Source organism: Thermobia domestica, chromosome 9, assembly GCF_964235325.1.
Source record: "Thermobia domestica chromosome 9, izTheDome1.hap1.1, whole genome shotgun sequence".
Classification (NCBI taxonomy): Eukaryota; Metazoa; Arthropoda; class Insecta; order Zygentoma; family Lepismatidae; genus Thermobia; species Thermobia domestica.
Genome location: NC_137462.1, coordinates 74,214,856 through 74,237,228, shown reverse-complemented (window position 1 = coordinate 74,237,228; position 22,373 = coordinate 74,214,856). Strand labels below are relative to the sequence as shown.

The 22,373-nt window shown below is 38.6% G+C and overlaps 1 protein-coding gene across 1 annotated transcript in view; it reads left to right on the top strand.

Annotated features, from left to right (window-relative positions):
• The first annotated feature begins 6,493 nt into the window (after positions 1-6,493).
• Positions 6,494-22,373, top strand: part of sad (Cytochrome P450 family protein sad) — a 95,810-nt gene continuing 79,930 nt past the window's right edge. Inside the window, exon 1 of the mRNA XM_081771363.1 lies at positions 6,494-7,123. Coding sequence (XP_081627489.1) covers positions 6,723-7,123 — 401 coding nt within the window. The 5' untranslated portion in view covers positions 6,494-6,722. The remainder of the gene's footprint in view (positions 7,124-22,373) is intronic.

Genomic DNA, 22,373 nt, shown 5'->3' with positions numbered 1-22,373 from the left:
ATGATGCTTATCGAATGTTGGGTTTTATCATAAGAAGTACAAAAAATATCCATGATTTATCAGTTATTGAAATATTATATAATTCAATAGTTCGAAGCAAATTAGAGTATGCATCAATATTATGGTCACCAAGTTGTAAGTCACAAAAAAATGAAATTGAAGCAATACAAAAGAAATTTTTAAGATACTTATATTTCAAAAAATATTCTGTTTCATCATATCAGAGAAAAAAAAATCGTATATGTGGTTATTAAAGGAATTTCACTATGTCAAATTAACAAACAGAAGGATTGTAGCCCAGCAAATGTTCCTATATAAAATTATCAATGGATTAATTGATGATAGTACGTTTTTAGAAAGAATATGCTTTAACGCTACCCCATGTAAATTAAGAAATAGGAATCTTTTGGTAAATAAAATACCCAAAACAGCGGGATATAAAAATTCACCATTATTTGCAATGTGTAAATTAGTAACAAATTAGTAAAAATATGTGATTTGGATTTTAGTTGTAAAGTGAAAAATTATTGTAATTTGGTGGAAACTTATGTAAATTTGGAGTATATGTAAACCCCTGTCTGTAAATTGCAGCACATAATAGTAGGTAGTAATGGTAATAGGTCTCGACACATGAATATTTATGTATGTTGGCATTCTTGTGCGTGTTTGTATTTTTTCTTTTTGTGTTTCTTTCTATTTTTTTTTATTCTAGTGTTTGTTTTAAATTGATAACATAGATGTAATATTTTATGTAAGGCTCCTGTAATTGGGATTCTCCTGTTGGAGTCACCGGATTTAAATAAATAAATAAATAAATAAATAAATTTATAGAGGTCTATCTCAGTCTCGGTCTCGTCTCGGTATATAAAAGTCCGTCTCAGTTGTCGTTGTCGATAGTCTCAGTCTCGGTACCATCCTTAAAATGAACGAGTGAGTGAAAGAAATAAAGTGAAATGTCAAACGAGAAACAATAAATTTCCACGACGTTCCTCACGAATTATATGTAGACGGTGATATTTTCGATTAGGGAAAACTATCAAAAGCTATTTCATAAGGATGGAAGATCAAAAGTTAGCGATACAGTGATTCACTCACATATTGGGAAAAGTAATATTAGTTTCGTTCATCATATTATATCATCATTGTAAGAGTACTATAATACGGGAAATTCAGAAGCAAAATGGGAATTTTGTGTCTCGAGATGGGATTATAACACGTCAAATTGGCATCACTGGCTAGAATTTGTCGTACAACCGTTTGGTTTAGAATTTGTTTGCTGCATTTGTTTCGTGTTTCTCTGTGTAGGTCCTGCGGGACAAAGCATAACTGCTGGTGCACTTTGTGTCACGATGAATATACGCTGTGCAATACGGTTATGACTACTCATTTGTTCAGCACCTATAACGAAACATTCGGTTCATAAAAAGGTTGCATAACTTTTTGAACACGCTGCATTATGAGTTTCCTATTATAATAATTTAAATTTCCATATATAACCCAGCATTTTTCCGGAAATCATTTAACAAACAGCTTCTAAATTTGTTGAATAGATGGTCATTTACCAGAGAGAGAGCAATATCGTACACATACCACCTTACTTTCTTCTATAGTGACGGACCTGAATGTACTGCATGTAGTTCACATTTTAGTTTATCTTATAGAATTCTTAACTATCGGCCGATGACTTCATGATCTCATGTTTCGCGTGAAGCCACTCCTCAGCATTGGTCTTTCTGAGTGGGATCACATTCACCTTTCTGTATTTGGAATGAAGACTTGGACTAAAGGTACTCCTACACTTAAGAATTAACATAACAGCATCACGTGGATATGCAGTCAAGATTCTAACCAGGGAACCCAACTTAAGGAGTTTGTATTGCCCAGCCTTTTTTTTTTTTTTTTTTTTTTTTTTTTTTTTTTTTACCGTACTAACACACACGTTATGGGATGAATACCGAAAGTGCGTTATGTACCCTGTTTGAATTCTTTGGCTGGTTAGCGGACGATTATATATAATTGAACTAGTGTTCCAGCCGCTCCCTCAACAGAATTTCTTGAAAAATACCAAAAACACAAATATGTTTTTACTCTTTAAATTGTGTGAATAGTTCTAGTTAAAATGGTGCCATGATTTAAATAGCTTTTAAACAAATGAAAAAAAAAAGAAACTTAGCAGCACGTGATTTCGAGTATTGGGTGAGGAAAAATGCTTTGTGTGGATTTTCGTGCCCAGTAGTCTTTTCAGAGTTTGATCAAAGAGAAAGTTCAAGCTTAGAAGTTCATATCTTTTCAGTATTTTACATACCTTATTATGATAAGTAATATCTTTTTGAAGGGGAGGTTAAAAGCAATAACTCTTTTGTATATGTCCAAAGCCTTGCCGTGGAAAAACAGCGCCTGGGGCGAGAGTATACGACGGCGCCCCCATGCATATATTCCAAGTAACTTTTCCTATCTTTTTTCGTTTTTTCTCCCGAATTTTTAGCCCCCTTACTTCGGACACTGTGCGTTTGCTGCCTACCAGTGTTCCTTCTAGGCATTCTTTCGTGGGGAGGGGCGCACGATGGCTCAGTGGCAGATCGTTCACCTCTAATGCGTGTGGTCCCTTGTTCGATCCCAGTTCGCGTCAAGTAATCTTTGTGTTAGACAAACATTGTATTCTGGGTTTTCTCGGGTTATTCCGTTTCACTTTATTTCCCCCACTTTATTCATTCCACCATTGCATTCATTTCACATTATCCCCGCCTCCTTTGCTTAGCCGGCATAACCATGGGACGTAAAACTGAAAGATTTCATTTCTTTCGGAGGAAGAGGGCTTTGTCCCTCTAGACTTGGCTAACCCCGTCCATGGAGCTGTTTATGTTCTTACTTTTTTTAAAAAGGAGTTTGGTTTATCAAAACTCTTTTATATACTTTTCAGGGCGTTGGCTTCGCATTCGGGAGGTCGTGGGTTCGAATCCCGCTGCCGACCATCCTGACTAAGGTTTTCCAGGGTTTCCCTCAGTCCTACCAGCCCAGACAGCATGTTTGCTTGCCGCAAGCTTGCCTGTCGCTTTTATTTGATTTTATTTCGCTTTGGCTTATACACAAAAGCTTATTTCTGCTTAGCGCAAGCTGTAGTGCGGGCAATCCACACTTCACTTGCGAGACGCTTTTCTTTAGATTGAAGTAAAAAGCCAGCGCGCGTTCGATTTTCAGTTGTTCTCAAAAACCACGTGACGCTGACCTCTTAACTTTCGGCGACAAGGTAGTGTTCGCGTTGTTAGCGTCTCGTTAGCATTCAGCTTGAATAAAGGACAAACCTAATTATTTTTTATGTGAACTATCCAAATATTCATGTTTCACAATCCTACGATACTTCCGAAACAATTTTTATAAAGGTAGTTGGTGAGTACTTTATATTATATGCCTGTAGCCAAACTCCCTCTTCAAAAATTTTTGTGTGAATACGGCAGGATTCTGAAACATGCATTTTTGGATAGCAAACATAGTTCCTAAGTGAAGTCTTGATCCGACTACGGTAGGTCCTATAGTTTTGGAACTATGGACCTGTAAAATTCATTTCTTTCATGTTTCTCGGCAGCCTATATCTCCGAAAGGAAGCATTTGTGCACCCAGGTTGGTCTATACTTTTTGTCTTATCTTGGTGTCAGGAATCACCTTCCAAGCGTTGTCGGTGTTGTTTTGAAATACCCATACCCTATATATATATATGCAATAAATCATGCAAATAGCAAAAGTTAAGAATAATGCTATTTGCATGATTTATTGCATTCAGAGAATGGTGAATCAGCCATATATTATTGGAATGTGGAATTGCAAATAAATACACTGGAAGAGAATGCACAGGATGGGCAACAGAGAGGAAAATCCATGGGTATGGGAAAATTCGGAAATAGACTAATGTGGTTTTCGAGGGTTAAGCGTAAGATACAGGACATCAATAGTGAGTGTGATCGCCCCGCACTGCAACACATGCACCGCAACGTGATTGCATGCTGAGAATGAGATTATCAAGAAGTGGCTGGGGTATGTTTTGCCATTCCTGTACAAGTGCCTCCCGCAGCTCAGGAATGGATCTTGGAGCCATTTGACGACGTGCAATTCGCCTGCCAAGCATGTCCCACGCATGCTCCATGGGGTTCAAGTCCGGTGAGCAACTGGGCCAATCAAATCGTCTGATATCCTGGTGCTCAAGGTACTCATCCACTATGGCAGTGCGATGGGGACGTGCGTTATCATCCATTAGAATGAAATCAGGACCCATTGCGCCCCGAAACAGACAAACATATTGGTCCAAGATGTCATCCCGATACATTGCACCAGTGACGGTACCCCGTGGGAGACATGGAGAGGTGTACGAGACCCCAGGATGATCCCACCCCATACCATAAATACGCCGCCCCTGTACTGGTCTACAGCAGTCATGTTAACTGGAAGGAACCGTGTTCCTGGTTCTCTCCAGATGAACACACGTCGAGACTCACTGGCGAGACTGAACCTGGATTTATCTGTGAACAAGACATACCTGCATTGTTCCGGGGTCCATGCGTGATGTTTTCTATGTTCTCTGGACCAATTCAACCGAGCTCTTCTTTGTTGTGGGGTCAATGGAACACACCTTGCTGGTCTTCTGGCATACAAGTGTCCCTCAGCTAACCGTCGGTACACTGTAAATCTTGACACTGACGCTCCTGTATCAGCTGCAAAATCTCTAGAGATATCTGAGGCGGTGCTGTGTCTGTTGCGCCTGGCAGTTAGACGTAAGTAACGGTCTTCCTAGTCACTGATGCTACTTGGACGACCTCCGCCGAATCTCCGAGAGACGTTTTCAAACCTTTGGAATCATCGCCAGATCCTCGAGATGACACTTTGTGGGACACCCAATTCACGAGACGCGTCCATCTGGTTCTGACCCCTCTCGAGGAGCCCAATGATTCTTACACGCATAACATCATCAATATGGTCTCTTTGCGCCATTCTCCTACACGTACACTGGCACTATGTCAAGTAATGCAGCTTTGACTCATAAGTCTCTAACGTCTCGAAAACAAGTGTTTGCGTGTTGAAACAGCGCTCATCACCAACCATCGTTCAATGGGTGTATACAGCATCACCAAGCGGCAACACCGAGAGTTACGCGGGTCAAGCAGTCAGGTATATGTAATAGGATAAATAATGTGCATTTACCATACTCTCCAAAACTGTTGTCTATGTATTTTCACATTATTTTTAAGTTTTGCACATGAGTATATATACGTGGTCAGTCCAGCACTAACGGTGATGATAAGAAATGAATGCAATGATGGAATGAATAAAGTGGAAGGAAACAGGCAAACTCCGAGAAAACCCATGAACACGGTGTTTGTCCACCACAAAACCTACTTGGCGCGAGCTAGAATCGAACCAGGGACCCCACGCAGCAGAATTGAACGCTCTGAGCCACCGTGTCCCACTTAGTGTTCTAAGAATAGGTACGTCAATCTTCTCTCGTAACCTTTTATTCAACCCGGAAGTGGCAGAAATTAACTATTTTTAATTTTTAACGATGACCGCTATAAAGTAAACACAGTAATATGTAGCGAGAAGCTTTTTTTTTCTGTAATCAGTTAAACGTCCCAAGAACATCTCCACCCTTAATATTTCTGTAAAACCTTGAACTCCGGGCTATCGGGCTTCTTCCAGCATATTAGGCCAGGTAATCGACGGTCTACTGTATTTTATCTGCAATCATTGTCTGTTTTGCAGTCTATAGGGCATAAACATGAGTTGTTAAATATTTTATTTCGTTTTAGCAAAGAAACTATTAAGGAATATAACAAAAATATATTTACTTTTAAATAACTAATAAGATTTGCCTTTCTAACAAACACCGTGCACGTGGGTTTTGTCGGGTTCTCCAGTTTTCTCCTACTTTCTTTATTCTTTTATTTCATTCATTATCACCATTTCCGTTTCCTTTAGCCTCAGTGTATAACGTGCTACGTTAAATTAATGCATTTATCACATTTCATTTCAAAAGTTACCTTTAACTAACATTTTATTGATCTCAGTGCTAACAAAGGAGAACATGTCAATCAGTTCTGTAGACAATTCATAGACGTGCAGTATGTGTAGAAATGTAATATAGCTTGGCAAACACGGTTTGTTTGGATTTGATTATACAATTGTGACTTGGCGAAGTTGAGTTTTATTTTTTTTCTTTCTTTCTTTCTTTCTATCCAATCTGATGCATGGGATTTGTAATTTGCACTGCCTATTGTTTAGATATTTGTATTTCGTCTTCCTTCACTTATCAGTAAAGTGCATACAAAAGTACAGTACATGCACAGAGACACTTAGAAGTAGTTGTTAAATTGATAATAGGTTCAACGTGTAAGAAGAAGACGAACACGGCTCTTATAACAAACACTATTCATACGTCACTGACAAGACTGACGTTTTTGACAATTGAAGATCGAAAAACGAGGAAAATACGAAAGAGGGAAAAGGTGATGGTATAAATACTCTAGAAACTTTTTTTTTTCGAATAGGGAGGGATTGAGAAAAGGGAGAAGAGAGCGGGGTCGTTGAACGGACTACCGCTGGCGGCGCTGCCGAACGCATAACAAACAAGAATTCAAACCCGCCGACTCCAACACCAATTCCGCACCGTACCTGCCTGCGAGCGGTCGTGTTGAATTCAGTGTGTGTGCGTAGCCAAAGCACACACAAACAGAGCAATGTGGTGTTCAAGGCAAGTTTGGCGACAACGTGCTTCTGTGGAAGAAATTGGACGACGAGCGCGTTCAGCAATTAGTGAACTGGTAAAGACACCGAGTGCGGAAGTTCGTGAGTTCGAAGACCTTCCATCTCCCAAGGGCATTCCTTTGCTTGGCACCACTCTGTCTCTGTTATCCGCCGGCTCGACGTCCAAGTTGCACGTGTATGTGGATCAAAGACATCGTGAACTGGGGCCTGTTTATCGTGAAAACATTGGACCTGTGCAAGCGGTATTTATTTCGGATCCCGATGAAATTAGCCGTGTCTTCAAGCAAGAGGGCCGCTACCCTTCACATATTGTTCCTGAGGCATGGATCCACTATAATAAACTATATGGGTGCAAGCGGGGACTATTTTTCATGTAAGTATCGAATTTTTATTTAGTATTTCTGTAAATATTTACTAGAACACTAAAAAAGTTAACGATATAAAGTGTGTGCTTATATGTACTATAGTAGTGAGTTAGAAGGATAAGCGAAAAATTATCCGAAAGAAATGTCCCGATATTGTTTACACTCTTAAATCAAAACATCCCAAGTTAATAGCAATTCATTCTTATTAATGACAACATATTGTCATGCCTGTTGTGCTGTATAGAAATATGGTCACTTAACTTTGAGGGTGATCACAAACTGATTTTTGAAAATATAATCCTAAGGCGATCATTCTGATCCAAGAGGGATGGGGAATGGCAGAAACTTCATAGCGAGGAACTGCTTAATTTGTATTATTTACTTAACATTGTTAGGATCATTAAGTCCAGTAGGGTCAGGTGCGTGTCCTTTGTTTACATGAGTATTTCGATTTGTTGAGTTGATTTTGAGTTTAACGTCCTTTTCAGCAGCGAGGCTATATGAGACGGGACCTACTGATTAACAGGGAATCCGGACCACATGAGCTCCCGCCGGGAATCTAACCATAGTCTCTCACAGCAAAGGCGCGTATTTCGATTTTTAGTGGGAGGTACGGCGTCTCAGTGAAAGTGCGCTCACCAGGCCCGTATCCACGGGGGGCAAGGGGGGCCGGACTCCCCCTAAACTTTGGCTGGCCCCCATAAAATTTCACGGTAGGCTTGCAAATGAACTATAATATGGTGATGAAGTATAATATGATTGGGTCGGGGCCCCCTAACTTCTACCGCCCCCCTAAGTTTTTGGGCTGGCTACGGGCCTGGCGCTCACCTCTGTTGCAAGGAGTTCCTGGTTCAATCCCAGACCATGTAAATTTATGGTGGACAACATCGTGCTCATGGGTTCTCCCGTTCCCTCCCACACTCTCAGTCCAGTAATTTTTTTAATAACCATTAACGTTAGCAAGGGCGTCGATTTCTCTGTAAATTTGGGAGGGAAGGCATTCAGATGCAGAAAGCAAATATGAGGATTTTAAAACAAATTGCATTCAAATTATGCCAAATATTGTAAGTTTACAAATACAATGAGGGGGGCCCATGAGCTTTCTTTGGGGGGGGATTCCCCTCGGCCCCCCAAGATCGACTCCCTTGAACGTTAGTCATCCTTGTTTTTAGCCTAAGGGGCATAACTTCGAGAAGTTAAGCTAGGAATTTCATTTTATTTCGAATAATATTAGTAGTAGTATACGTTTGGTGCTTTTGGCCTCTAGTATACATTTATTTGGGTTGGTTCTAGGTTGCAGGTCCGCATACGAGAGGTGAAGGTGAGTTAGTAGCCAGGTTGATGCCTTTCTTTATCAAAGTTCAATGCTCAATTCACATATTAATTCCGATAGGGCCATACCTACGTGGGGTTCCCCCGGGTCCGGACCCCCCTAAAAACTCGGTAACTGAGCATATATGTATGCACTTCCTTAAAAAAAAAAAAAAAAAAAAAAAACAATACTTGTTTAGCAGCGAAATTATTGCTGTACCCTAGAGATTATGATCTTACGCTTCATTTGTACTCTTTCTTTCCTTATAAAAACAATATCTATAATTTTTTTCTGAGAATATACTTGGCAGTATTTAACAATTACTTATCGTCTCTGGTAAAATAACACTGGTTGAATACTACATAAACGTGCATTGTAGTCGACCCTCTCCTCATAACTTTGGACCCCTCCCAAGGTAAAATTCTGTGTGTGCGACTGAATGCTGAGCCAGCGATAGCGTGTGAAGGCGGGTTAATAGCCAGGTTGGTTACTTCTTTTATTACAACTCAATGGATGCGAGGGGGCGCGGTGGCTCAGTGGTAGAGCGTTCACCTTTGGTGCTTGGGGTCCCGGGTTCGATCCCAGCTCCCGCCAAGTGAACTTTGTGGTGGACAAACACCGTGCTCGTGGGTTTTCTCGGGGTTCTCCCGTTTCCTGCCACTTTCTTCATTCCACCATTTCACTCATCTCTCATTATCACCTTTAGCCTAACCGGCATAACTGTGGGACGTAAAACTAAAAGATTTCATTTTATTTTTTCAATGGATGCGAACCAGTGTTATAGAACCCTTCCCATTTATTAGAAATCCCATCCATTAGAAATGTAACCTTAAATGCAACTGTATGTGATGCAATTAATTGCGTACGCAAAGAGGCGTTCCGTTTTTCAACTCTCCCTGAGTAAGATATTATGCAAAAATAAAAACTTTCTCTGTTAAGATATGTATAGAAACACCTGAGATGATAGGAACTTGGGCGATTGAACTTTTCCCTTTGACAGGACTCTGCGAACCCTACTGAATGTAATTATTTCACGCGCAGTTCAAATATCCCTCTTACAACACTAATTCTGAATATTCTCATGCTTGTAATTGTTTTAAGAGAACGTACTATTTTCCTTTATAACTAGATTATCAATCCAACTCAAACAACAGCGTTCATATCTGGTGCATGGGGTCCTTGGTTCGATCCCAGCTCGCGCTAAGTGAGCTTTTTGGTGGACAAACACTGTGTGTGTGTGTGGGGGGGGGGTTCTCGAGTTCTCCCACTTTTTTCATTTCACCATTTAGCCTAGCTGGCATATCCGTGGGACGTAAATCTTAAAGATTTCATTTTTGCAATTCAAACAATTACTGTTTTGAAGGAAATTTGAGCGATGTATATAAGTTTATGTAAAGGTTTTAGAATTCGGACCACATGAGCAATGAAATGAAATTCCTGGGATTGCTTCGTATAATTGTCATCTTTAGGCTAAACAAAACTGATAATTAATAAAAGTAAATTATTATGGAATATTTTGTAGAATGGGAATGTGGGAGGAAACTGAAGAACCTCGAGAAAACCACACAGACACGATGTTATCCATCACAAACTCGCGTGACTGGACATCGAGCATCGACTTTCCGCATCAAAATAGAGAACGCTAAACCACTCAAGTAGAAATAAAAAAATATGAAGTATGACTGTAATAGGACTTCCCTCTCCCTAATACAGATGGCGCGTCCCTCTCCCTGCATGATCCACATCCGTTTGCTACGAGGGTCACTACGAAAGTTTTGAGATGTGAAATAACTTACATATTTAGAATCAATTTAACACTTACATTTTCTCAAAGTATTCATCATTACACTGTACACACTTTTGCATCCTCGAAAACCACTTTTGGAGGCAGTGTTGCCAGTCTTTTTCTTCAAATGTTGAAAGTTCATTCTCGTGAGCCACTACAGCTTCTTCAGGGCTGCAAAATCTCTTCCCACGTATGCGATCTTTGATCCTGGGGAACAGAAAAAAATCACTTGGGGCCAGGTCAGGGCTATACGGCGGATGAGTCATAAGGTTGACCTCCGTAGATTCTAAAAACTGAATTGTGATGTTCGCCGTGTGTGCGGACGCATTGTCATGATGAAGTAGGATCCCACGCAACCCAGTTCTTGGACGCCGTTCCCGAAGCTTCTGAAACACTTTTGTTAGGCAAACAGTGGTGTACCACTGAGCAGTAACAGTCCTTTGTTCTTCAAGTGGAACAGTTGCAACATGGGCAGATTTGGAGAAGAAAGTTACAACCATCTTCTTCCCCACACTTCGCGGTCGCTTCACTTTCGTGGGTGGATTTTCGTCTGGAAAGATCCAAACTGTAGACTGGCGTTTATTTTCAGGGTCAAATTGATAGATCCAAGTCTCATCACCAGTAACAATGCCAGAGACGCGTCGAGAATTCCCTCCATCAAATTTTGCAAGCATTTCTTCACACCATTCCACACGCATGCGATTCTTCTGTTCAGTCAAAGTGTGAGGCACCCAACGAGATGAAACCTTCCTGAGCCGAAGATGATCATGAAGAGTTTTTGTTACTGCTGGCGATCCAATGTTCACTGTAGATTCAATGTCCTTGAAAGTTGTTCGAGGATTTTCTCGAATCATTTGTTTCACAGCGGCAATGTTTTCATCTGACACAGCTGTTGCCGGACGTCCAGCTCTCTCTTCATCTTTAAGCGATGTCTGGCCTCTTCTGAATTTACCAAACCACCGAAAAATTGTAGCACGGGAAGGAGCAAGATCCCCCAATGCCCACTGCAAACGGTCAAGGCTTCGTGTCTCGTTCAAACCCCTTTGAAATCGTAAAGGATCATTACCCGATAATGTTCCTTTTCGAGCTCCATTCTAAACAGCCGAATACTGCTCACGTCAACAAACAAATGAAGGCGATACGGCCACGCCGATAAGCGAGGCGAGTTGAAACTTGCTTCGCTTCTTCGCTCTGAAGCCACTACCAAACGCAATTGCTGGAATTCAAATACTGTGCCACAACAATGCGTATCTCGAAACTTTCGTAATGACCCTCGTATTGCTCAGCCAACGATTCCATGGCGAAGGAAGTCTGGAGTCCGCTATGGAAAGACGTCTTCAACTGCACGTTGCACCACCACCCACCTGGTCATCCGGTGAGGTTTTTCCCTCCCAAGAAGAGATAGAAATGCTGGAAGAGGTGAGAAAGATTTCGGCGAAATAGGATGGGTAAGGAAGTGTCTCATACTGAAATTCCTGGAGAGTCTGCGCGACATGTGGGGAAACCATTGTCGTCCAATATCAGAGCACTTTGTTGATAAATGCTGGATATTTGCGGTTTATTTAATGGACTTCAATACTTTGATGTTCTGCATTAATGGTATCAGCTTACCTGAGAAACACATGATGCCTCACTCCCACGATAGACCACGATACCAGCAATAATACCTGTAGCTGGAGAAGTGGTTTAAGTAATTTTTCTGATCGCGATGTAGCCATTGTGCTGGCAGTTTGTGTCATGTAACAGATCCACTTTTTACGATAACTGACAATCTGATACAGGAAACTTTTCTGGTTATTCTTTATATTCAAAGACCAGTACACCTACAGGTTGCCCGCGGTCAATTCATGCAGCGTCCATGCGTACATCTTTTTTTTCAACTTACCGGTTACACGAATTCAAGCAGTGACAGTAGTATTGTGCGTGTCGATTGTCTGCTTACACAGTATTTCTAATAAGCTCTTCCATACATAATGTTCATCAATGTTCATGGGGCTTATTTTGCAATGCTATCTCCGCTCACCAGGATAAAATTTGACAAAGCAACGGCAAGTTCAATCGCTGTTCATGACCTAAATGCACTGTTAATTCTTTTGTAGCTTATTGCGCAGAATGTACCACTTTAAATTTGTAAAGTCACTCGCTTTCTTCATGGTGCATTTTCACACGACTCTATTCGACAAGTTCGGCCATGTGTTTTGTTGCTCAAGTGAGTTTCCCCACCAGACGTCAAAGCGGATATTTCATTCGAATCGACCTAATATAAGAATAGTGTGTGTTAAATACGGTCATACAGCAACAGCGTCTCTTGACATATTCCTTGTTGTTTAAGAGAATTATTATTATTATTATTATTTTTTCAGTAATACTTCGGAGGAAGGCGGTTGCTACCTTCTGGAGTTAACACCTTTCCCTGGGAGCTAATATAAATTAGGACTAACTCAGGAGAGTGATGCTCCCGGAAGTAGGAACGAAAAACACAGTTCTGATTGGTTGGCGTTATCCATTTCTTGCCACGTTGCATTCAAATAGCAGAAATCAAGCTAGTGCTATGTGCTAGTAACGAAAATCTCTTTTGGCGTGAGTTCAAACCCGGCCCGAGGAAAGTTTTTTTTTTTTTTTTTTACATTTTTATAACCCTTTTTAAATTAAAATAATATGAATATAATACTCAAAAAGCGATTTACTTACTTTTGTTCAGATAAGTAGTAGTAAGAACGGGTTAGAAGCCCCGCAGGGCTCGTTTTGTCCCCTTCTACCCCATGATATAAATTTTGTGACCAACTTAAAACAACTGGCTAGGATAGCGCGTAAAACAGCTGGCTAGAGTAGCGCGCTAAAAAAAACGTACTTCCGGGAGCATTACTCTCCCGAGCGGGTCGTTATAAATTAAATTGTACTACTTACTATTGTTCTATCCATTGTTATACAGATCACGTTCTTGAGCAAATAGTTTCTCAGAGTAGCCAACTCGCATTTTGATTTTGCTTCCCAAACATTTTCTGTATTAAACATAGAGAGAGTAATGTGATTTTAAGACATTGTTATAAGTCTTACGAAACAGTGCATAAATTCTTGATTTTACCTTAACTGGGGTCAGTAGCGTCGCCAAACATTGGTTTTTGTGCGGGGTGGACTTTTTAAAAGTCTTGAGTGACTATAGGATTAACAATCCTTATGATTGAAAAAAAAAAAAAAGTTCGACTCCCAAAATTACAATGTATTGCTTTCACAAATTTCGTGCACTCTTTTCTTTTGGATGCCGTCTATTCTGACTGGTGGCACTAACGTAATGGAAATTAAGCTTATGGTCACGCGACCAGATTGATCGACGTGCTCCTCAACGTTTTCTGCAGAACTAAATTAATTGCAGTAGACTAATATGGTGAAATGTGTACTACTGTTAATATCTATGCGACAAATTTTATTGATAAATTTTGGAAGCATTCCAGGGATAACACGGCTCTTTGTACTTGTGCTACATATAAAATCAATCGTCTGTTCATCCTTGTAAGGGCAATGTAGGATTTTAAAAATGTGCCTGGTACCACCTTACACCTGTCAAATATTAAAGACAGGAAATATTCATGTTCTGTTCATTGCAAACACACACACACACACACACACACATACATACACACACTATATATATATAAGGAAATACTTAGTTAACGGTTCTTATAGGAATTCTTCCACACTGCCAATGTGTGAGAGAAGATAAAATAAAATTAACGTACTAACTATAGTCATGTTTTCAGGTTATCAACCTCAAACAACTTGCAGAGATTGTTTCGTTTATTTATTTATTTATTTTTTTTTTTCCATAAGAGAAATTCATGGAAGTAGAAATTTTTAATGGTTTTCGTGTTGTTATAATTAAACTGTTTTGCAGGCAAATTACTGGAACAGCGCTTTATTTCTGGCAAAACCATGACCAGCACAAACGCTAAGAAAGGACTAAACGCTTGTAGATAGTAACAAGAATCATTCAAAGTTTCCATCAGTGATGCCAGCCGCCATCACCTTACAAAAATCCCATCTCGAAAGGCAGAAATTCCTATTTTTCTCTTAAATTTCCTACGCGTTGTACTAGTTACAAAATTTATAAAATATGGAAATTGAAATTACTGTGTGTCACTTACTTTCTTCAATATTTCAGTGAATCATTTGTAAATTCAGATTTTCTAAATTTGTAATAAGTATTTTCCTTAATTAAAAGGGACTATTGAAATTGCTGATAAAAACAAGTATATTTTATCAGAATTTACTATTTCCCTCACGCTTTTGTGCCATAATCTACTATATGTAGTGAATCTAGACAATCTTCATTCTTCAGTTATTTCGTGTGGGACGTTGGTGCGGGTCCCTGGTTCGATCCCAGATCGCACCAAGTGGGCTTTGTGGTGGACAAACACCGTGTACGTGGGTTTTCTCGGGGTTCTCCCGTTTCCTTCCACTTTCTTCATTCCACCATTTTCATCCATTTCTCATCATCACTGTCTCCTTTAGCCTAGCCTGCATAATCGTGGGCCGTATAACTCAAAAATTTCATTTCATTTCGTGTATGACATTTTTTTAGAAATTGGTTGTTTGTAGTTTGGTAAATTTATTTTCTTGATTTTCTTTTAAAATTTTAGAGTACGATTAACGTTCCTTAGTGCTTATTTTATGAGATTCAACTATATAAATCACTTTCACACTAACATGCACTTTCCAACAATAGAATTTGACAATTAGCACTGATTTCACGTTTGTCCAAGCATGCTTAGTCTACTTCCGCGCTCATAAAGAATTTTGGTAGCGTCGATAAAGTAAATATATGAAAAATTCCATAGATGTTGCCAATTTTGACGAAAATTCCCATTATCTCTATTTGAAAAATTAATGTTACAATCCCACAAAATGGGATTTTTCTCACGGGTTGGCAGCACTGGTTTCAATTTCGTTCGGTAGATGTCAACCGTTGGAGAATGTTCACTGCAGTTCAACGGCGAGATGTCACTTCTAGCACTTTTATTTCAATAACAGAAAATGGATATGCCTAGTCATAGGTTCCGTAAAGATGTTAAGATTTTGACTCCATTAAACAAGCTCATACGAGATAATAGCTCTGTCTATTGCATAAAAGCAGAATTCAAATGTTAGCTTTCATTCAAGAAGTATCGTAATATGTTAATAATATAAGAACCCTTCCGGCATAAATTTGTTGGAACTGAGAAAAAAATATTAGAATGGCTGTTGACCGGATTCAAATCTACAATTTCATGATTATGATTCAATAACACTTGCCTGTACACCTTGGTAAATATTTTATTTCTGATTTTCTGTATATGGTTTTGCATTTAAAGAAAAAAATAACGAAATTGAATTTTTAGTGTCACGTTTCTGACTTTATACACTAAAAAATAATTAAAAAGGTAACATAACAAATGAAGCAGTGAATGATAAAATTGGTAACAGGGGAATGCAGAATATGAGACAACCTAATCCGAGGAAGGGAAGGAAAGAAGCGCCCTGGGACCTGTATGTTAGTACCATCCCGGCATTGCCTGGTATGAATGAGGAAAAACCTCACTCAGGGTAGCGGTTCTGAAAAAGCCTTTACACTTTTTCGACCGAGTGTCCCTAATGTGCTTACCGTTTTGAACATTTTGCTTTCAACTTACATTCGCCGCACTGGTCGTATTGAGAATCAAGTGTGAATCCTCTGTTGCACTGAAAGTTGAAATAAATAATTTTGACTATAATCAGTGGCGTGTCCAAGAAGGAGTGGTGGTTCCGGGTTTCAATCCCTTCCCCTCTCCAGGGGCGGATCCAGGGGAGCGATCGGGGCGATTGCCCCCCCCCCCAGAAGAGGAAACTTTCTTATTTTATATATATATAAGTAAAATCCATCCCAGAGTTTGGAGCCCTTAAAAGTAGCATTTTGACAACCCAACGCCCCCCCCCCCAGAAGTCGGTCCTGGATCCGCCCCTGCCCCTCTCTTCAGCAAGATATCTTACAAAAATAAGCATTTACCATTTTGAAGATAAGTACGCAAACGTCAGTAATGATATCAATTTGGTATCTTGAACTCCCCTGAAATTCTGCATACGCCATTGACTATAATGATTTACGTAATGAAGAGAATAATTTTGACGTCGAAATCCATATTTCACTGTACATTAAATTTTTACAAGGTCATGAATCACTGTTGGACAACTAAAATAATAGCATGACGAGGCCCTTATCAGCCTCTTATTTTTTTTCCGCTTTAGGATTTCGCGTTGCCAAGATAAATTAGAGTGCATTTATGAATTACCTAATCTAATTGTTAGTTCACCATTAGATTTATATTGATATTTGGCACATTTTCAATGAAGGAATAGCATCATTACGTTATCGTCTTATTGATACTATGCCAACCATTAGATTAGCATGCCATTTTAGTTTGTTGATATTGGCTACTACACTTAAAAAAAAACAACTTTAGAATGAACTGTTGTTTTTATTTCTTATTGTCATTTATTTATAAAGGAAAACTGAGATTTGTGTGCGATTATGTACGTAATTTAATTTTTTTTTTTTTTTTTTTTTTTTTTTTTTTTTTTTTTTGCGCTGCTGTATTATAAACACAACCAAGAAAGTTCTATAGTTTTTGTGGAGGTCTGTGTTCAATTGGCTCTCTCACTGTGAGTTGAATGCGAATGGAGATAAGGCGAAGGTCAGTTGTTGATGTGGATATATCCAACATACTACCTGATTGTGGCAGTTCAGTTATACCGTGAACATGCGTAAGAACAGAGTGAACATGGGACCTCCACAGAGCGTTATAAGGTTGTGTATGCTCTACGAGTTCAAACTGGGGTCAAACGCAGTTGCAGCGGGGCGGAAGATATGCCAGACTTTTGGTGAGGGTGTCGTCATGACCTGGACAGTGGAGCGCTGGTTTAACAAGTTTAAGGACGGTGGCGAAACAGTCAAAGCCGCAGCACGTGCCGGAAGACCAACACATGTACAAAATGATGCATTTTGTAAGCCATAAGATTTTCAGGCAGCGATTGAGGCAAACAGTTGCCAGACATGTGAGAAACTAGGACTATTATTCAATGTGAGCGGAAAAGCCATTCCACAGCACCTCCATCAACTTGGAAAGCACTACAAGTTGAGTCGATGGGTCCCACATGATTTGACTCCAGGCCAGGGGGCAACGCGAGCAGACGTCTGTGTTTCTTTGCTGTCTCCTATCAGGAAAGAGCCATTTCTGGACAGTGTGTTGACATATGATGAGAAGTGGGTCCTGTACGAAGCTCCACGGCGACGTCATCACTGGTTAGCATCCCATGAACCGGTTCCAAAATAGTCGAAACCAGCACTGCAGCAGAAGAAGGTCCTTGTGTGTCTGGACTGCTCGCGGTATCATGCATCGGAGACTGCTACCAGCTGGTCAGAGCATCAATGCAACTGTGTACTGTCAGCAGTTGAGCGGTGTTCAAGGAAAACTCAAAACTCTGGAGCCAGCAATTCTGAATCCCAAAGGGGGCCTCTTGTTACAGGACAACGCTAAACCGCACGTGGCTAGGATGACCTTGAACACCATTCCACGCCTTGGATGGGAGACATTATTGTATCTGCCATACTCCCCGGTCATTGCACCGGCCGATTATCACCTGTTCCATTTCTTGGAAAATCACTTTAGAGGACGCTAGTTCCAATCCCTTGTAGAGGTGCAAAATGCACTTGATACCTTCTTCGCTTTACGGCCCACAAAATTCTACCACGGTGGAATCTATGGCCTTCCAGAACGTTGGACGAAGATCGTCGATGTTGATAGGGACTATGTTGGATCTTCAGGTACGTCTTAGGTGACTATCGACGAAGGTGATGGGTGAAAATGCAACAGAACTTTCTTGGTTATCTTTATAACTTGTTCACAGATTAGACTTCTACCAGAACGACGACGATATAAAACTTTTTGGACACAAGCTTCTCTGAAGCCGAATATCTCACGCTGAACATATGTATGTTAACCATGTAACTACCAAGGAGCTCAAATGAGTTCTAGGTTTTATGGGTTAAAGTACTTATGTGAATGGTGTTTAGACCCAAACGTGGGCTATTCTAGTAAATTGCTTGACACTACAACGAGATACTTTGTATCGGTTGATAATTACTTGTATCTTGGGCAGAAAGTGCTTCTACACAAGCACTATACCTGATATAATGTTACTTAAAAAAATAACAAAAGAAGAATGTTTTTAATATGTAAGAAATATACATTATTATGGTATAGTTGGTTGCTAAGTAGTTGTTTATAGATACATAATTAACATGTATGATTGCAAGACAGTTTGTGTGAATATACGTTAAAAGAGAATCAACGAATAAATCATCTAATACGTATCATGGACTTGTAATTTCAGTAGAAAAGGTGATAATACTAGTGAATATAATTACGGAAGATATTTTAAGGTGTAAACGATTACTGCCACTAAAGTTATACTTATATTATTAGCCGAACCAGGGTTGATGACTACCTTTGGTGAGTCGTTGTAAAATTTTTGGTTTACCTCACCCGGGATTCTTGTAAATTCATATCCCGAAGTCTAAAGTAAGGGTGAATTTACCTCAGTAAGAAGGTTCATGAATACGAACTCAACTATTCTCAGAAGTGGCAGAGTAATCACAAGAAAAATTATGATCGGTGAGATAGTAGAAAATGAAACTGTTGACAGTGTTAACAACGAGCAAAATATAGCTCCCATTACACCCGAAGTGTTGACATTAGAAGACAAAATTTTAATGGCATTACAGCGACAGGAACAAAGCCGAAAAGACGATTTAGAAGCCATGAAGCAAAATTTGGCTCAGATGTCCAACGAATTGAGTAGAGGATTGGAACAAATAGATCAAAAATCAGAAGAGACGAAACAATCTGTTATCCAGGCGGTGAGAGACATCACGTTACAGTTTGATGAAAAGCTAAAAAGATTATCTGAAGATTGCCAGGATAATTACAACCATGTAATCCAAGAAGTCAATTGTGTAAAAAAGGATTTGGAAGTAATAGAATCTTCTGTTCGTCAGCAAAAGATTCAGGTCACAGATAATTCTAACCAAATACGTGCAAATACTCAATTGATATCTACCTTACAAGAGGAAATTAGGACATTACAGATTAAGGACAACGCATATCACAACAACATGGTTAATGATCGTTTGGAGTTCCCTTGTTCACAAGAGATGACCTCGCATTCACCCGCAGCAGATCAACGTGGACCTTACGTTATCTCTTCTTCAAGTAATCCATCCGATGAGGACATTATTTTGGAAAGAATTCATCCAAGGAATACAGATGGGCGGAAAAGAGATGGTGGAACCACGCATAACACAGTAGGTAGAAATTGTCACTCAACACGAACACGAAATGGTGAAAGGAATGTAAAGTTAAGTGTAAAGATGAGCGAAATACGTGCTATGAGTAAGTTTAGTGGTAAATGTAATGAAAATGCTACTTCTTTCCTAGAAAAATTTCAGGATGAGTGCAATATAATGTGTATAGATAAATCGCAATATATGAAACTAATCCCTCATTTATTACTCCCACCATGTTCTTTATGGTTTAAAGCAGTACGGGATCACGTCAATACATATGAGGAATTCAAAGCAGCGCTGATTGCAAATTACGAAAACGACTTTTTACTTGCAAACAGAGATGCCACGATTAGAAACCAACCTTTTAATCCTCGTTTGCACAAATCTGTTGTTGATTTTGTTGTAAATACGTATAACGAATTAAAAGTCGTAAATCCACTGCAATCGGAATCTAGAGTGATTGCATCTATTCGAAATCTACTACCGTTTAAATTACAACAAATCCTGTTTTCTACGCAATGCATGAGTTTTAATCACCTATTAATGCTTGTCCAATGTTATGAAACTCAATACCATGCACAGAATCATCAAGCGGGATTAGGCAAAATTAAAAATAATTCAGATCACCTTGTACCTGTTCGGACAATACCGAACATAACCTAAATCGAGCAAATTTAAACAATCAGAACGATCAAAATAGGCAAAGATATGATGGGAATCCACCTAACCTAACCAATCGTGACAATAATTATGTCAGATCACTTAATCGAAGTAGACTCAAAAACAGTCGAAATACATGGCGAAATTCCAGAAATACAGTAAACTACATGGATAGACGTAATCGTAATTCAAGAGATGGCACTTCGTATCAAAATCAAAACAATGACGCAATTCATGTACAAAATAATGCGGAACATAATCACGATTGTGCAGTACAATGTACTTTATTAGAATCATATGCAAGTACTAATTTAAACTGATTGCAGTTGATGTAGTAAGGGTTAAGCCCATATCGGTTATAGATTCTTATGAACATTTATCTTCAAATTTATGTGTTAATGTCAATAATGAAAACAACCCTTATGACTTTTAGATACTTTATCACGTTTGTTTCAACAAATGATAATTTTCAAATGATTTTAATTCTTTCTTGTTAATGTGAAGAATTATAGTTCGATTCATAATTGATTAAAAGCAAAGGTTATTTATATTATATTGATTTGTGTTGAAACTTAATTATCAAGGATTATGTTAAGTATAAGGTTCATTCTACTAAGCTAATTATCCGACGACTGTCTACATGCGCCACCTTATATGTTACTCGAATAAGATTCTTCTGTATTATGACGCCTTATTGATACGATGTATACTGTAAAATATCATCTAAAGTAATTACTATATAATGCGCCCTAGAAAGATCAAACATTGTTATCATCACCGTTTTTAATAATGATTGAAACTGTTGATCATTGTAATGTGTTTTAAAATGAAATTATTTCTTACGTTTTTGACTTCGCACCCTTCGTTGATTATATTAGTAAGCGACGACGTTTTTATAATAAAAGATAAATATTAAGGAAATAAAAGACTTATTATAAATGTATTTATATGAAGGAAACTTAATGAAGTTATATACGAGGGGCGATCAAAATGTAAAGGACACGATTAATATAATATCATTATTATAAACGGACCAGTGGTTCTTAAATATAAAAGTCAAGCTCGCTTGTAACTTTTATATCTAGTCCCATCATCGGGCGACATTTTTATACAACGAGATACTTTGTATCGGTTGATAATTACTTGTATCTTGGGCAGAAAGTGCTTCTACACAAGCACTATACCTGATATAATGTTACTTAAAAAATAACAAAAGAAGAATGTTTTTAATATGTAAGAATTATACATTATTATGGTATAGTTGGTTGCTAAGTAGTTGTTTATAGATACATAATTAACATGTATGATTGCAAGACAGTTTGTGTGAATATACGTTAAAAGAGAATCAACGAATAAATCATCTAATACGTATCATGGACTTGTAATTTCAGTAGAAAAGGTGATAATACTAGTGAATATAATTACGGAAGATATTTTAAGGTGTAAACGATTACTGCCACTAAAGTTATACTTATATTATTAGCCGAACCAGGGTTGATGACTACCTTTGGTGAGTCGTTGTAAAATTTTTAAATTTTTAAATTTTACAACGACTCACCAAAGGTAGTCATCAACCCTGGTTCGGCTAATAATATAAGTATAACTTTAGTGGCAGTAATCGTTTACACCTTAAAATATCTTCCGTAATTATATTCACTAGTATTATCACCTTTTCTACTGAAATTACAAGTCCATGATACGTATTAGATGATTTATTCGTTGATTCTCTTTTAACGTATATTCACACAAACTGTCTTGCAATCATACATGTTAATTATGTATCTATAAACAACTACTTAGCAACCAACTATACCATAATAATGTATATTTCTTACATATTAAAAACATTCTTCTTTTGTTATTTTTTTAAGTAACATTATATCAGGTATAGTGCTTGTGTAGAAGCACTTTCTGCCCAAGATACAAGTAATTATCAACCGATACAAAGTATCTCGTTGTAACACTAGCAGTTTTACCTGAGAAAGTAACTGGGATTTTTTTTTTTTTTAACTAGAAGGTTGCTATTTCGAAAGTTCCTTCTATTTAAGTATCATTGTTGTCCTTAAGTACAAAAATAAAGGGAGGTACAGTATCCAGTGCAAAATATTGCAGAGTTAACATTGTCCATTATGTAGAACTTACTTA